The following is a 16,352-nucleotide window of genomic DNA, read 5'->3' as shown; positions in this document are numbered from 1 at the left end:
AACTGCAGGTGAAACCTGATGTGCAAGTTCCTATTTTGGAGCTGCATCCCTTGACTTGGCTCTTATGCTCCAGCATGTCCACAACCAACCAACAAATACTGTGTTGAATGGTGGTTCAGATAGTTGTTCTCGTTGGGCAGTTCATGTAGTTGTTTTTGTTGTGCTGCATGCACATTTTCTGGTTTGTTGGCAAAACAAGAACAACCATCTGAACTGCCCAACAAGAACAACTATCTGAACTGCCCAACAAAAAGTGGCAAGCCAAGCCTTATATAGTTTTGTATCCACTTCTATTTTTCTCCCATCCCAATTTCGTATTGCCAATTCTCCCCTCCCCTGTCTTGAACGTTGCTAGACTATGCCCCCCACTGGTCGGTTGTAGTGAGGATAGAAGCCTTGCATCACGTGTCCCCTCCGGTACACGAGGAGGCAGCCTGTCGCATCTTTTCACCAGACAGCGCGGACTCTGTGGCGAGGAGTAACACGTGAGAGGCTCACGCTGCCCCCGATACTTCCTGTCTCTGCTGTGCAGGCGTCACCCAACCGACCTGTAGGAGTCGCTGTCCACAACGTCCAATCCCCACCCATCGACTTCCACCCGCTACCTCTGACAATTGAGATAGTATGACGACTGGCCCAAGCCACAGGCAATGCTGACACCATGATTCGAGACCGGAGTCTCTTGCATTGGTGACAAGCACAATCTCCGCTACGCCACCCAGCCGCCCTAAGCCTTATTTTTCGTCTAAACAAACCACATGCGTCTGGAGCATAAAAGGCCACTGATGATGCAGTGTCTTTGTCCTACCTGACGTATTCGTGTCCCCAGGACGCCAGCTCTTCCTGTGAGCCCAGCAGACGGAATTTGAGACACTCCCTCTCGCCACTCATGGTCATGGCCAGCACAGACACCACGTCAGCGCAGAAACGCTAAAACACACACAGGATTATCAACTATGTGTGGGGCATATCACACACACACACGACGGATGCAAACAGGCTTCTTCTGAATTAATTTGATAAGCACTTGAAAAAACATGACAAAAAAGGCTTTGCAATGATAACCGGTTTGGATTTGGTTGCACATTCAATGAAAATGTGCAACCTCTTGTGTAAGCTGCAGTTGCCAATACTATGACATATATACAGTATATCACAGTCCTACTTCTGCTGTCTTGGACAGCATCCTTCATGTGTGTAAATACGGTGCCCGTGAAGCATATACCTTGTTCTCGCCAACGGCCATGCCATCGTAGATCTCTTTGAGCTTGCCATAGCGCGGGCGCAAGAACTTGAGGGGCTTGGGCACCGAGGTCATAGAGGTAGTGGACGAGCGGATCTGTCTCCTCAGTTCCTCCAGGGCAGGACGGTACAGATCTGTGTTGTCCTCCTGTCAAGAGAGCAGAACAAGGGGGGGGGGGTTGATGACATGAGGACGACATGCTGTTACTACATAAACACCACCGTTGCATGCATTACAACGGTGATATAACAGTAACCGTACATGCAAAACAACAGTATGGTAAAAATACTATCAATCAATGAGACAGTTATCTGTGTGGATGTCGTGGTGATGATACTCACACTCAGCCTCTCCACCAACAGCTCCAACTCCTCTTGTAACTGTTTGTCTTCCTCGGACTGAGAAGAGAACAGTCAACAGCTATTAGTGGCAATAAAACACTGTATAACGTTACATAGCGAAGTAGTATCTAGATATATGATCATGTCAAACTAGCAGCGTTACACTAACCAGAAGCTAGCCGAGATACAGCTACTGACTGTGGCTTTTTTTTAACGTCAGCGAGGTAAACGGGTTAACAGTTTAAATAAAGCTGCCAAATCAACTATAGTTCTGTCGGCGTGGTGTGGAGACTTTGGTTAACGTCACTTGCATGCTGACCAGAGTTAGCTAGATGCTGTGTCACACAGTGTACATGATGCTAGCTTAGCACACGTCTCTACGGCCATAACAATCACTGCTAACGTTAGCAGGCTGGCTAGCTAGTTAGCTGAAGCTAATTAACTAGGGGGACACCAGTTCCGTGACCGCTAAACAAAAACAGCAAGGCAGTGTTTTACTAGTTTGTGTGATATACATTTAAATGGCACGTAAACATGCAGACAATTAAATTAATGATCACCACATAATTTAACCTGAATGGCTTCGGCCTACTCGACCATGTTGTCAATGGAGCAGTGACTCAGGATAAAACCAGTGGATGTCAGAAAAATCACCCTAATTTACCAGTTCTTGCTCCTCTTTCTTCTCCTTCCCCGTGGGCTTCTCCTTGTCTTTATCCTTCTCCTCTGTCTTCTCTGTTGGCTTTTTTTCTTTGTTTTTGGCCTCCTCCATAGTTGCGATTCTACGAGCTGTCGGTTGTCAAATATGAACTGTGCCGGAGGACTGGAACGAACACCTTCTTCTTCGTTATAAATTGCGGTTCGTCTTTATCGCGATGTCATAGGCCCACCGTTGTCACGTGACTCCAACACCCTCATACATGGTGGTTCCAACCTCTGGTTCCAACAGCAGAGGGCAGCATTTCTTTCTTTTGACTGCAACTACACCTGCCTACATGAAGAAGACGTACTATCACATGATCAGATACATCACGTGTCTTTCTGTTTATCTTGACAGTTTCAATATGGCTTTTCAAGTGTGTTCAAAAGTGTTTCTCTGCTATGTAACCGTCTTTCTCTTCTTGGTTTCTTATTGTGTGCCTTGTGAAGGACGCTTCAAAGGTTTTCAGAAATTCCGTCAAGTACAGATTGGAGCCAGTGCATCTGAAGAGCAATGGTTCATCCAAAAGCTGGATCACTTCAATGGTGCAGACAGCCGAGTATGGAAACAAGTGAGTTTGTGTGTGTGTGTGTGTGTGTGTGTGTGTGTGTGTGTGTGTGTGTGTGTGTGTGTGTGTGTGTGTGTGTGTGTGTGTGTGTGTGTGTGTGTGTGTGTGTGTGTGTGTGTGTGTGTGTGTGTGTGTGTGTGTGTGTGTGTGTGTGTGTGTGTGTGTGTGTGTGTGTGTGTGTGTGTGTGTGTGTGTGTGTGTGTGTGTGTGTGTGTGTGTAATCACGATTACTTTGATTGATATTGAAATCATGATTATTCACACAATTGATTTGAGAACATCATGATGACTGAATTTGTTTGACCTTTCTTTTCAATCAAAGGCTGCCTTTCTGTCATCTTCGTTTACAACAGAAGACTAAATGAGAACAGCACGGCATGCACAATAATAATTGTATCTTGATTATCTTGTTTTCATGATCGTGGGAAGCCACAATCGTAATTGAAACTTGATGAATCGCCCAGTGTGTGAGTGTGAGAGACCGCCTCTCTGTCTGTCTGTCCTCAGTTTTCAATAAATCCATATGCTTCTTGATCCATTTCAAAGGCTACAATGAAAAACTGGTGCATGAAATACCCTTTCTGCCTGCCTGCCTGTCTGTCTGTCTGTCTGTCTGTCTGTCTGTCTGTCTGTCTGTCTGTCTGTCTGTCTGTCTGTCTGTCTGTCTGTCTGTCCCCAATTGACCCATCCTTTCCTCCTCCTGCCAGAGGTACTTTGTGAATGACGACTACCAGAAGGCGGGCGGGCCAGTGTTCCTGATGATAGGTGGAGAAGGCCCAGCCAACCCAGCCTGGATGGAGTTCGGCACCTGGCTCACCTACGCCAAGGAACTGGGAGCCGTGTGTCTGATGCTGGAGCACCGTTTCTACGGCAAGAGTCACCCAACAGCGTGCGTCTGTTGTGCTACTCTGTTTGTGTTTTGAGCTCATTCATGGATGAGACAAAAATTAGTTGACTCTGTTGGCAATGCTGAGTCATCCAGGGTTTCCCTCAGAAGAGTTGTTTGGTCTATTTGGTGACTTGCCTATGAGGGAGACCTGACTGGTGGTGTGGTGGCAGATTCACAGCAGCATGATTATGAAATTGTGGAGTATTCCACCAGGGGCCTATGTTAAAGGCAAGCTGCAGTAGGCAACTTCTGGGAAATTAGCAAGAGTGAGTTTACCTGCCCAGCAGAAGTAATCTTTAAGTAAATGCACACGCAACAAAGATTTTCCACAGACTCCCAGAGGCACCAGCAACTTTAAGCTGAATAAAAAAATAATAATATATATATATTTCCCAGCCTGTCATCAGCATGTGGTTTTGCACATTGTGGGTATTTTTTGACCATGAACGCAACAGTGGTCTTTCTCTTCTGACTCCGGGAATACCACTTGGTGTACCACTTGTAGCAGTCCTGATATTAGCATTTTTTTTCAGCCTTTGTTGGAGGCCTTTAGCAGCTCAATGCACAATGTATATGTTTCCCCCCTCTAAATGCTTGAACATGTGTGGGCCATGTGTAACGGTGGTCTTGTTTCTAGCAGGCACTTGGTACTCTGCACCTGTCATCTGAGAGCCTTGAACCGCAAACCCTCCATTAAACACCACAGTCATGTCCATTCTGCCCCCAGAAAAGCATCCAATTTGGGTGGCGAAGTGCGGGTATTTAACTTTACATCAAGAGGCTACCATTGCAAGATTTCAACCTTGTTACACATGTTCAAACTATTGAGACGCTAGGGCAATGGTGTGGTGTTACAGGAGGTGTGGTGTTACAGGAGGGTAATGGTATAGTGTTACAGGAGGTGTGGTGTGGTGTTACAGGAGGTGTGGTGTGGTGTTACAGGAGGTGTGGTGTTACAGGAGGTGTGATGTGGTGTTACAGGAGGTGTGGTGTTACAGGAGGTGTGGTGTTACAGGAGGTGTGATGTGGTGTTACAGGAGGTGTGATGTGGTGTTACAGGAGGTGTGGTGTGGTGTTACAGGATGTGTGCTGTTACAGGAGGTGTGGTGTTACAGGAGGTGTGGTGTTACAGGAGGGTAATGGTATAGTGTTACAGGAGGTGAGGTGTGGTGTTACAGGAGGTGTGGTGTGGTGTTACAGGAGGGTAATGGTATAGTGTTACAGGAGGTGTGGTGTTACAGGAGGTGTGGTGTTACAGGGGGTGTGGTGTTACAGGAGGGTAATAATAATAATAATTCATTACATTTATATAGCGCTTTTCTCAGACTCAAAACGCTTTACAGCGTAGGGTAAAAATAGCCTCCTTCACCACCACTGGTAGCACCCAACGTGGGCTATGCAGGCTCAATGGCTGCCATACAATGGCACCAGGCACACATTACACTACACAATGGCTGAACGGCTCAGGAGACAGGGATTGATCTCAGCCAATAAAGGGTAGGGATGATTAGGTGGCCTTGATGTCAGAGACCTGATTGGGAATTTGGCCAGGAACGTCGGGGAACCCCCTACTCTTTACGATAGGTGTCCTGGGTTCTTTAACCACCTAATTCAGTAATGGTGTGGTGTTACACTTACAGGAGGGTAATGGTGTGGTATTACAGGAGGGTAATTGAGTGTGATGTACAGGCGTAGAGACGGCTCTGTGTAGGAGTGTGACATACAGGTGTAGAGACGGCTCTGCGTAGGGATGTGACGTACAGGCGTAGAGACGGCTCTGCGTAGGAGTGTGCCACGTGATGTCACGACAACTTTATGAAAATCTGGCATTGGACCAAATTACATTAGACGGCAGCCTTCTGGTTTAATGTCAATACCATCCCCACAATATAATCATCCAAACATCAACTTTTCCCAGTTAATAACCCATTACAAGCAGTAGGTTTCACTTTGCACTTTGATCTGATTTTTATTACCTGTATTTGGCCACCAGATGGCAGACTTTCATTTAGAAGATGGCAGTCCTGGTCTGCTATAGCAACCTACTCTTCAAGTCCTTCAGTAGGTTTTGTGATCTGCACAGTTTCGGCCAGCTAATCACCCAACCCACAAGAGTGTGTGATTCAACTCAAACTACCATTGATCTCATTTGATCTCATTCTGACCTCTGACAAGTCCAGGATCTCCAATAAAGGGGTTATAGCATGCAGGTTAAGCGATCATTATATGATATTCTGTACCCACAAAAAGCTAAAACAAAAGGCTGGCTGTCACAAAACATCTAGGGACCTCAAAACCTACTCTAGCGAGGCCATTAACCAAGAACTGGAGAGCCTAGACTGGTCAGATGAGCTCAGTGGTACACTAGTTGAAGAAACATGGCTTGAATTCAAAACCAAATTCTCAACAATACTAAACAACAGAACCACCAGGGTTAAAAATCACGCTGAGCCATGGATGCACTCAGAAATACTGGCCGCTATGAAAATCAGAGACAAAAAATGCTCTGAACTTCATAAAAGTCAGTCAAAGCTTGCCAAAAGCTCAAACAATGATCTCCAAGCCCACATGGTTGAACTAAAACTACAAAGAAACAGACTAAGAAACGATGTAAACACCATGATCAAATCTGCAAAAGAAAATCAATGACAAAACTGAGGAAAACAAAAACAAACCCTGTGCACATTGGAAATTACTCAACAACCAACTAGGCTGCAGCAAAATAAAAATAAAAACCAGGTTTACAAACATAAACATAAAGACAGAAAACACTCTCATCACAGACAAGCTGGATGTGGCCAAATACTTAAACATTTTCTTTACAAATATAGCCACAACACTGGTTAATAAACTACCCTCCCACTCAGGGCATTATGGGGTAGAACACATCCTAGCCTACTACAAAAACCTAGGGGTCCGCAAAGACGACTTCAAACTTGAAATGGTAACAACAGTTGAGGTACTCAAAAAAACTGAGCGCCCTCCAACCTAACAAGGCCACTGGCCATGACAATATCCCCTCCAAATTCCTCAGAGACTCAGCAGCCGCCATCACCCCAGTCATCACACACATAATAAACCTCTCCATAAAACAGGGACACGTCCCCAAATACTTCAAAATTGCGAGAGTGACCCCCCCTGCACAAAAAAGGCAGCAAACTAGACCCAGGCAACTACCACCCTGTTTCTATTATTACCTCCATCTCGATAGTCATGGAAAAAAAATTCTACGAACAGGTCTAAAAGTACCTTGCGGAAAAAAATCTACGAATTCCAATCTGGCTTCAGAACATCCCACTCCACTGACACATGCCTTCTCTATTTGAACGACCACATCAAACAAGAGGTGGACGCGGGCAAATACTGCGGCATGGTCATGCTGGACCTCCAAAATGCTTTCGACACTGTCAATCACTCCATTCTGATTGACAAACTAAAAGCAATTGGCTTTGATAGTTCATCAGTGAGCTGGATGCAATCCTACCTGGAGGGGAGAGAACAGATGGTGGAGGTAAACGGTACACTATCCCCCCCCCCATCCCAAGTCAAGTCAAGTCAAGAGTTTTATTTGTCACAGCATACAAGTATACAATGAAATGCGGGTGGTCTTGCCTGCAACGATGTGCAATACAGTAGTAACAACATATAATAGAATCCAATAAAACAACATTGTGCAATAAACAAGTAACATAGTAGGGCATATCGGTATTTGTACATAGTTATATTTACATATTTTATACAATCTCAGGTTATGCTATACTATTTTTAAAGTGACCTTTCCTTAGTGGCCATAAGTGTGCAGCATGAGTGTGTGCTTGCTCATGTTAAAGTGGCTGCTAGTGTGTGAGCGTGTACAGTGTGTGTGTGTGTCGTGTGTGTGCTTGTGTCCCAGTGAGCTGTGGTGTTCCACAAGCTGAACTGAACTGAAGCATACTAGGACCGTTACTGTTCCTAATTTATGTAAATTGCATGTCATTAGCTTGTGACTGCAACTTGTTCCTGTTCGTGGACGACTCAGCCCTGCTAGTCTCTGACAGGGACAAGTTGCAGGTTGAAAAAGCCCTCAGCTCTGAACTTGGCAGAATCTGCACCTGGCTCGCTGATGACAAACTATCATTACACCTAGGTAAAACAGAGTCCATTCTCTTTGGATCAAATAAAAAACTCAGCAAGACCAACGGCTTCTCAGTTACAGTGGGTGACAATATTCTAACCTGGGTTCCATCCTAGAGGCAAATCTTTCCTGTGATAAAATGGCAACCAATGTAATAAAAAAAGTCAACCAACGAACAAGATTCTTGTACCGGATCTCCTCTCTGGTAAACAAGAATACCCTGAACACTCTAACAGGAGCACTCATTCAAGGGTACTACGACTATGCTTGTACCTCATGGTACCAAAGCACCTTAACTTAAAGGCACTAAAACAAGATTACAAACATCACAAAACAAACTGGTCAGACTACTGATTGACCTTACTCCTAAAACCCACCTCACCCCTGCCCATTTTGACAACCTAGGATGGCTTAGAGTAGACGACAGAGTACAGCAACTTGCAATGGGCCTGGTCTACAAGATACACTACACCACTAAGGTACCCATGTACATGTCAAAATACTTCCCAAAGGTCGGTGAATACCATGACCACAACACCAGAGGGAGTTCCACAAATCATGTTCAACCCAGATTCGGCACAAACAAGGGACTAAACACGTTTTGCAATTATGCCACATCAATGTGGAACGCCCTACCCACAGCTGTAAAATAACTGGCCCTGTAAATGTCCAAACCCCCCACCCAAACCCCTCCAATGTACAGTTTCTTCCCCCTCAAATGTATATACTCTCTTTTAGAAACTCTGTCTCTGTATATTTGTATATCGTGTATGTCATAAATGTTATGATGAATTGAAAATGGGGGACCCTGATGTAAACAAGACGAAAGTCTTTCTCTAGTCTGCATCCCCTTAACAATTGTGTGTATTGAGCTGTACTGTATTGTATGGGGCGACAGTGGCTCAGGAGGTAGAGCAGTCGTCTGGCAATCCGGAGGTTCCCGGTTCGATTCCCGCTCCTCCCGGGCAGCGTGTCGATGTATCCTTGAGCAAGACACTTAACCCCTAATTGCTCCCAATGAGCAGGTTGGCACCTTGCATGGTTGCCTCCGCCGTCAGTGTGTGAGTGAATGGGTAAAATGTGAGTAACTTTTAACTTGAGCGCTTTGGATAAAAGCGTAATATAAAAAAGCAGCCATTTACCATTTACCCATTCTGCAATCTGTTAATAAAGTTTTCAATCAATCAAACTCTCCAAACTCCCAAACTTTGCATGCACAGATTGCCCAGGGTGTCTCTGGATTGTCCACACACACTCCCCGGGCAATCTGCGCATGCGCTGGTTGGGGAGTAGGTGCGAAAAAGATACTGTAGAGAAAGTGCCGATCGCCTTAGGGTTGGTCCCCCCGTGTTCAGGAGACTCGGGCGTATAAAAAAGTCTATTGGATCATGTCTCCAGCACTCCCACAGCCGTAACTACAACCACTTACGTCAAGGCTCTCATCAACATTCATTCATTTTCTCCCCCATGAGCTCAATTTAACGCGGAAGTGCAGTGGTCTATCTGGTATGTTTCAGGTACATCTGGACCTCCTGTATTACAAGTGCATTTTTGACACAGAGGCATTCTGTCACTTCATAAAATTTACAAAAATATGTGTGAATCATACACTGTATGAATAAACATATCATGATTTTGATATATATATATATATTATTTTCTTTTTCACTGGGCATTGTAACATTGTGGTGGTGATCGTGGGGGGGGGGGGGGGGTATGATTTCCTTAGTAATAAGATTGTTAACAGTGACAGCATTTCTCTAATGCTAATAGATAATGGTAGCTTTTGACTAGCAGTACTCATTTACACAAGCCTTTAGGTGAGCGGTGTTGCCACTACAGAAACTCTACTACCACAATGCACTGCACCGTGTATACCCTTTTAATTCACCTCTCCCTCCAATCTCTCTCTCTCTCTCTCTTCATAGTGACCTCAGCACAGAGAACCTGCATTTCCTCACCAGTCGACAGGCGCTGGCCGACCTGGCTCACTTCCGCACCGTCATGGCGGACACGATGGATCTGGCCAATAAGAAGTGGGTGGCGTTCGGGGGCTCGTACCCAGGGTCTCTGGCCACTTGGTTCAGACTGAAGTACCCTCACCTGGTCCACGCCTCTGTGGCCACTAGTGCACCTCTCCAGGCTACTGTCAACTTCCCAGGTGTGCTCTCACACTCACTCACACTCACACTCACACACTCACACTCACACTCAACCATCTGTTTATGATTTAGATTAAATTAGATTTGATTCAAATGTATTGTCATTATACAGCACAAGTACAGTTTGATTGATTGATTGAAAAGTTTATTAACAGATTGCAGAATGGGTACAGTACAGTACATCTCAATACATACAATTGTTAAGGGGATGCAGACCAGAGAAAGACTTTCGTCTTGTTTCCACCAGGGTCCCCCATTTTCAATTCATCATAACATATATGACATACATGACATACAGATAGACAGTACTGCTACATCTATACATTTATGACATATCAGATTTGCAAATACAGTACTGTTTGTGATACAAAAGTGTCCAGAAAAGGAGTGTATATACATTTGGCGTAGAAACTGTACATTGGAGGAGGTTGGTGGGGTTGGGTGGGTTGGGTGAGGGCTGTACATTGGAGGTGGGGGGGGGGGGGGGGGGGGGGGTTGGGTAGGGGACACACACACATTTTACACTGTACATTGGAATGTTGACAAAGCCTTACTTGGTCATTTACTGTACAATTAGGTTAGGACATTTGTAGGGGCCAGTTTCGAATTGCAGTCTCACGTAGGTGTTTTTTGAGAGTGTTTTTGAAGGTGGGTAGTGATTCACATTCCTTTACAGCTTTAGGCAGGGCGTTCCACATTGATGTGGCATAATTGCGAAACGTGTTTAGTCCCTTGTTTGAGCCGAATCTGGGTTTTACATGATTTGTGGAGCTCCCTCTGGTGTTGTGATCGTGGTATTCACTGACCTTTGGGAAGTATTTTGACATGTACATGGGTACCTTGGTCGCGTAGTGTATCTTGTAGACCAGGCCCATTGCAAGTTGCTGTACTCTGTCGTCTACTCTAAGCCATCCTAGGTTGTCAAAGTGGGCAGGGGTGAGGTGGGTTCTAGGAGTCAGGTCAAGTAGTAGTCTGACTAGCTTGTTTTGAGATGTTTGTAATTTGTTTTTTAGTGCCTTTGAGGTGCTTTGGTACCATGAGGTGCAAGCATAGTCGTAGTACCCTTGAATGAGTGCTCCTGCTAGAGTCTTCAGGGTATTCTTGTTTACCAGAGAGGAGATCCGGTACAAGAATCGCGTTCGTTGGTTGACTTTTTTTATTACATTGGATGCCATTTTGTCACAGGAAAGATTAGCCTCTAGGATGGAACCCAGGTAGGTAATTTCATCTTTCCATCTTTCCAGTACAACAAAAATAAGTTTGGTATCCAACTAGAGTGCAAATGTAGCAGTAAAGTGCAACGGCAATGTACAGGTGATTAAACTGGGTACAAAAATATACAAATTAGTACTACTCTCTAGTGTAGTGCTAATCAGATGTATGTACAGAGTTGTAGTATAATATGCACAGTAGGGGTGTAACGATGCGACCTCACAGCGATTAATTTCGATTACGATTATTCAGGCAACGATTCAATGCATCATGAAATCTCTTCATTTGACCACAATTCGATTAGATTAATTTTAGATACATTTTCTATCAGTTAATTCCCCCAAAAAATTTGAATACACAAATGACATATATATTTTTTATTTCGATTAATTTAAATTATAATCGATTCTAACATATTTAAATCGATGCATCGATTCTATCACATTAGAATCGATGCATTTCGATTAATCGATGCATCGTTACCCCCCTAATGCACAGTGATACAGTTGTAAAGACAGTATGGTACATACTGTCCAGCAGCGTAACTAGTAAGAGTAGGACATGTCCAGATATAGATATAGTAACTATCTACAGATATGTAAAAGGTCTATGTGCAGGTAAATACAGACAGGTGTGGATATGTGGTGAGAATAAATATATATATATGGTATATACAGCTTTTGTACATGCTATCATACAGAGTTAAGGGTTATATGCAGGTGTATAAGTAAGTGTATAGAGGGGTTATATGCAGGTATATTCAGACAATTCTGTGTTGGAATCTTGTTTGAAATAGTTAATCCGCTTGAGAGAATCTTACCAGACACTTTAAGAAAAGCCTAAAATCAGAACCAGAAACATACAGTAAGTACAAGTACAACGAATGTAGAGGAATATGTTTTGGTGAATCTGGTTCAGAGACAAATCAGTCATTTGCACAGTTCCCCAGTACAACAGAAACAACAGGTTTTATGACAACAAGGACATTACATACAGTACAGTGCACATGAGAAACTATAATAGTATACACATACATACAGCAGTGTATGTATATTTAAGGGTTTATTTGTACAAGGACATATTGCAAGCAACTGCCTTTTGTGTTGCATCACAGTACTATGTTATATAGAGGATGGAACATTTGAATGTGGTCGCAACTGGCGAGGGAAATGTAGTGAGTGTCCAGTAGTGCAGTGGTTCTTGACTCCCCTTGAGAGAGTTCCAGGGGGTAAACAGCCAAACGACAGAACATATAAAAGTGACTATTTGGATGATTGGTTTCACTTTCTCCACCATTATGTCAGCAGTGGTTCACAAAACTTTTCACGTCAAGGACCCCCAAATTGACATGTAATAGATCAGGGACCCCTATCTGAGAAGATCTTTGTTTTTAGATGTGATTTAGTTCAGAATCCCATAGTCTATAATGTATGTAGGTGGGGAGATAACCATGGGATTGAAACCTATGATCAGAATTACTCATGTTGCTGGGGACCCCCTGGAACCCTTGCAAGGACCCTTAGGGGTCCCCGGGTCCCACATTGAGCTATAGAATTCTGGACTAAATCATCACCAACAACAAAAGATCTTATCAGATGACGGGGGTTCTTTGAGACAAAATGTAATAAAATAAAGATCCAAAGCCTTATTTTGTATAAATTCTGGGGTCCTTGACGTGTAGTAGTGTAATACTGAAGTAGTGCGTTAGACCATCGTACCATGATATAGATATACAGAATCAAATCAGTAGAGATAGGTAGTGAGCCTTACAGAGTTGCAAACGCAGGCACTTCATCTTCGCAAGACATTATTGTGTTTTCTTTTGTATTCAAAGAGAGGTCAAACTCCTATTTTGTCAAGGTCTAGTATAGTAATGGTGAGTGATGTACTGTCTGCTATAGTGTAATGGCCAGCATTGCTCTGTTTAGCCCAGACATGATCAAAGAATGTTCTGTTATCGTCAACTACATTTCCACATACCAGGAATTGGGTCCTGGTGGATTGGTGCAAAGATAAGGAAGTCTCCTCTTTCTTTCTCTCTCTATCTGTCTGTGTCTGTCTGACTGTGGAGTATGTTGTCTTTGGCGCAGACTAGTGCATTGTTTCCCCCAGGAAGACCGCTGTCTTGAGGCCAGGCCAGGGCGGCTTTGAACGTGGCTCTCGCCCTGTTCCTCCCACACACTCTATCTCAGAGACACCCAAGTACACACACACACACACACACACACACACACACACACACACACACAGACACAGACCTTGGCTACATTCCCGCAGACAAGGGTCAGAGACACCACACACACACACACACACACACACACACACACACACACACACACACACACACACACACACACACACACACACACACACACACACACACACACACACAAAAATTGTGCATTGGCGTCAGATATCGGAATATTCCCAGTCCCCTGCGCAAATGATTATTTCCCAAACAGCGGTGAGTCAGTATTGTTACCGGACGGTGAGGGTTTTTGACTTTCACTCATGTGGCAAAATATTCCACACCCCGGGACCACCAGGACATTCTTAGACGCTCATAAACTGTGAAATTCACTGGTTGGTTGACAAGTCATCATTTCACCACCATGATTAAGCTCGTCAAATATATAAATACTTATTTTGGGGGGAAACATACAGTAGTTGTTTGAGCACCCGTCCTTAAACTGGTCATCGGGAACTTGATAAGTTGTGTTTAGCGTACTACAAAATAGTATTTTGTGGTAATTATCCACATATCTTTATGGATATACAGATTTAAAGGGACACTTAACTTAACTTCTTTTTTGCACACAATCTCACACACATCCAAAATCGCTTTAACAGTTTTGCACACATTAATTTAGTTGTGTTGTGTTAATTACAGCTCAATGAAATGATAAGGTACTAAAGGTAGCAGTCCTTGTAAGACAAGGTATTGCTATATTTCATCTACATACTTAATAATAATAATAATAATGCAGGACCTCTTTAGGGGGTCTTTAATCGGCATGCAACGAACTGGACATGCAATTGGAGCGGCACACACACACCGGGATACACGCACACACACATGCATTGTCTTTTCCTCAGTCGCCGATGCGATAGTCTCTGCGCCTAACCCATCCCGTCGTCCTTCCCCCCATGGGCAGTCGGGAGCAGATAGGGCGTCAACGTGAGCCGCGCCCCGGGGACCAATCCAAGTGCTCCTGTCCATCTTCGTCAAGGACGCCACAGCGTTAGCGATCTGTTGTTGTGCATGTTTTTCCATTGGGTTTATCTTATCGGGGGGGAAACCCTTGCGAGCACGGGGAGAACATGCAAACTCCGCACAGAAAGGCCTGGGAGATCCCCCACCTGGGTAACTGGCATCGCGGAAACCTGGTCCCCAAGCGGGAATCGAACCCTGGACCTTCTTGCTGTGAGGCGACAGTGTTAACCACTACACTACACCAGGGGTTCCCAAAGTGGGGGTCGCGAGCTGCAGCGGGAGGGTCGCCAGATGATAAAAAAAAAAAAGTTCTGTCAGGCCACTGAACTTAGAAGCAGGCCAGGCCGCGTGTAGCTTATTCCCAGCAGAAGAGTACGTCGCGTGCTTCCGCGTTTTCTCTGATTGGCCATAACGCCCATGTGACCACGGCAGCGCGAGAGAGCTGCAGCGCGGAAATAGGCTGTCTATTGCCTCGCGCTGCAGCGCGGAAATAGGCTGTCTATTGCCATTCTCTAAGACAAACTCTAACCTTAACCAGCTCCTTAACAGCGCCTAAACTTAACCCTTCTAACCATAACCAACTCCGAAACAATGCCTAACCTTAACCTTAACCTTAACCATGCCTAACCTTAACCTTAACCATAACCAACTCCGAAAGAATATTGCCATTCTCTAAGACAAACTCTAACCTTAACCAGCTCCTTAACAGCGCCTAAACTTAACCCTTCTAACCTTAACCAACTCCGAAACAATGCCTAACCTTAACCTTAACCTTAATGCCTAAACTTAACCGGCGAAAGAATGCATGTTAAAAAAAAAAAAAAAATTGAAGGGATTCGAACTTGTTACCAACGGACCGCAGCGCTGCCAGTTGAGCTAAGCTTCGAATGAAAATCATCAGGGATTACGGCTACATAATGCCGCAAGCTCTGCCGCAAGCTCTGCCGCTCCACTCTGCGGCTGCCGCGCCTGCCGCGGGGCGTGTCGCAGCCAATCAGGGAAAACGCGGAAGCACTCGGGCGTACTCTTCCTCTGGGAATAAGCAATAAGCGGCCAGGCCAGTGTTTCTAGTTGCACCAGCGCAATAGTTAGATAACCTAGGTGGGGAACAACCAGGAGATCACTGCAACTCACACAAGTTGGAGAACTATCTCTTTCTCTCTCTTGCTCTCACACACACACAAAGGGAGCCGCATGTGATTGGTGGAGGCGGGACCCTTACAAAAAAACGTTGTTGCTAATCATTGACACATGCTAGCCTAATAATCCCCCCCAGAAAAATCTACTTTGCATTTGATATATTGCAAATATATGCCATCACACACACTGGCATTTAAAGGGTTCGAATTATAAAATGAATATGTGGTGTTATGATCAGGGCTGAAGTTGAATAAAATATTGTATTTTTTTTCAATCTGAGATTTAAAAAAAAAATAAAAAAATCCATAAAAATCAGTGTTGTTGCTAATCATACATATGCTAGCCTGTTTTTTAACAATAATTTGTGATGCCATCACAAACACTGGCATTTAAAGGGTACAAATAAAAAAAAAATGCTGCACCAGAATGCAGGAAATTAAGTCTTTGTAACAAAAAAAATCCTGGTGGGGGACCAGACCCCCTGCTTAAAAAGTGGCCTGACTGGGGCTATATTTTGCACTATATTTCCTGGCCTGAATGATTTCCCCAGTCCGGCACTGGTTAAAAGCCTCCAATGCTTATTAGTGTGTGTGCGTTTGAACATTTGCATGTTTCAAGCATACATTTCCATTTATAAAAAAAATATTATACTTTAAAAAAAAAAAAGCTTTTTTTTTTAACCTCCTATAATAGTGGGGGTCGCGGCTCTCTGACACCGTTATTTGGGGGTCGCGGCCTGAAAAGTTTGGGAACCCCTGCACTACACCAC

At 44.3% G+C, this 16,352-nt stretch overlaps 2 protein-coding genes across 2 annotated transcripts in view; one reads left to right on the top strand and one right to left on the bottom strand.

Moving 5' to 3' along the window:
- Nucleotides 1-2,425, bottom strand: part of psmd2 (proteasome 26S subunit ubiquitin receptor, non-ATPase 2) — a 41,488-nt gene extending 39,063 nt beyond the window's left edge. The window contains exons 1-4 of the mRNA XM_084335546.1: nucleotides 2,249-2,425; nucleotides 1,585-1,641; nucleotides 1,226-1,390; nucleotides 809-930 (exon numbers count right to left, since the gene is read on the bottom strand). Of these exons, the coding sequence (XP_084191672.1) occupies nucleotides 809-930; nucleotides 1,226-1,390; nucleotides 1,585-1,641; nucleotides 2,249-2,356 (452 nt within the window). The 5' untranslated portion in view covers nucleotides 2,357-2,425. The remainder of the gene's footprint in view (nucleotides 1-808; nucleotides 931-1,225; nucleotides 1,391-1,584; nucleotides 1,642-2,248) is intronic.
- A 217-nt stretch (nucleotides 2,426-2,642) lies between these two features.
- The window catches only part of prss59 (serine protease 59, putative), a 48,131-nt gene continuing 34,421 nt past the window's right edge, over nucleotides 2,643-16,352 (top strand). Inside the window, exons 1-3 of the mRNA XM_084318546.1 lie at nucleotides 2,643-2,855; nucleotides 3,560-3,741; nucleotides 9,784-10,016. Coding sequence (XP_084174672.1) covers nucleotides 2,649-2,855; nucleotides 3,560-3,741; nucleotides 9,784-10,016 — 622 coding nt within the window. The 5' untranslated portion in view covers nucleotides 2,643-2,648. The remainder of the gene's footprint in view (nucleotides 2,856-3,559; nucleotides 3,742-9,783; nucleotides 10,017-16,352) is intronic.

The sequence above is a fragment of the Notolepis coatsorum genome (genome assembly GCF_963971535.1).
Source record: "Notolepis coatsorum genome assembly, chromosome: 1".
NCBI lineage: Eukaryota > Metazoa > Chordata > Actinopteri > Aulopiformes > Paralepididae > Notolepis > Notolepis coatsorum.
This window is presented reverse-complemented; position numbering and strand designations above follow the sequence as displayed.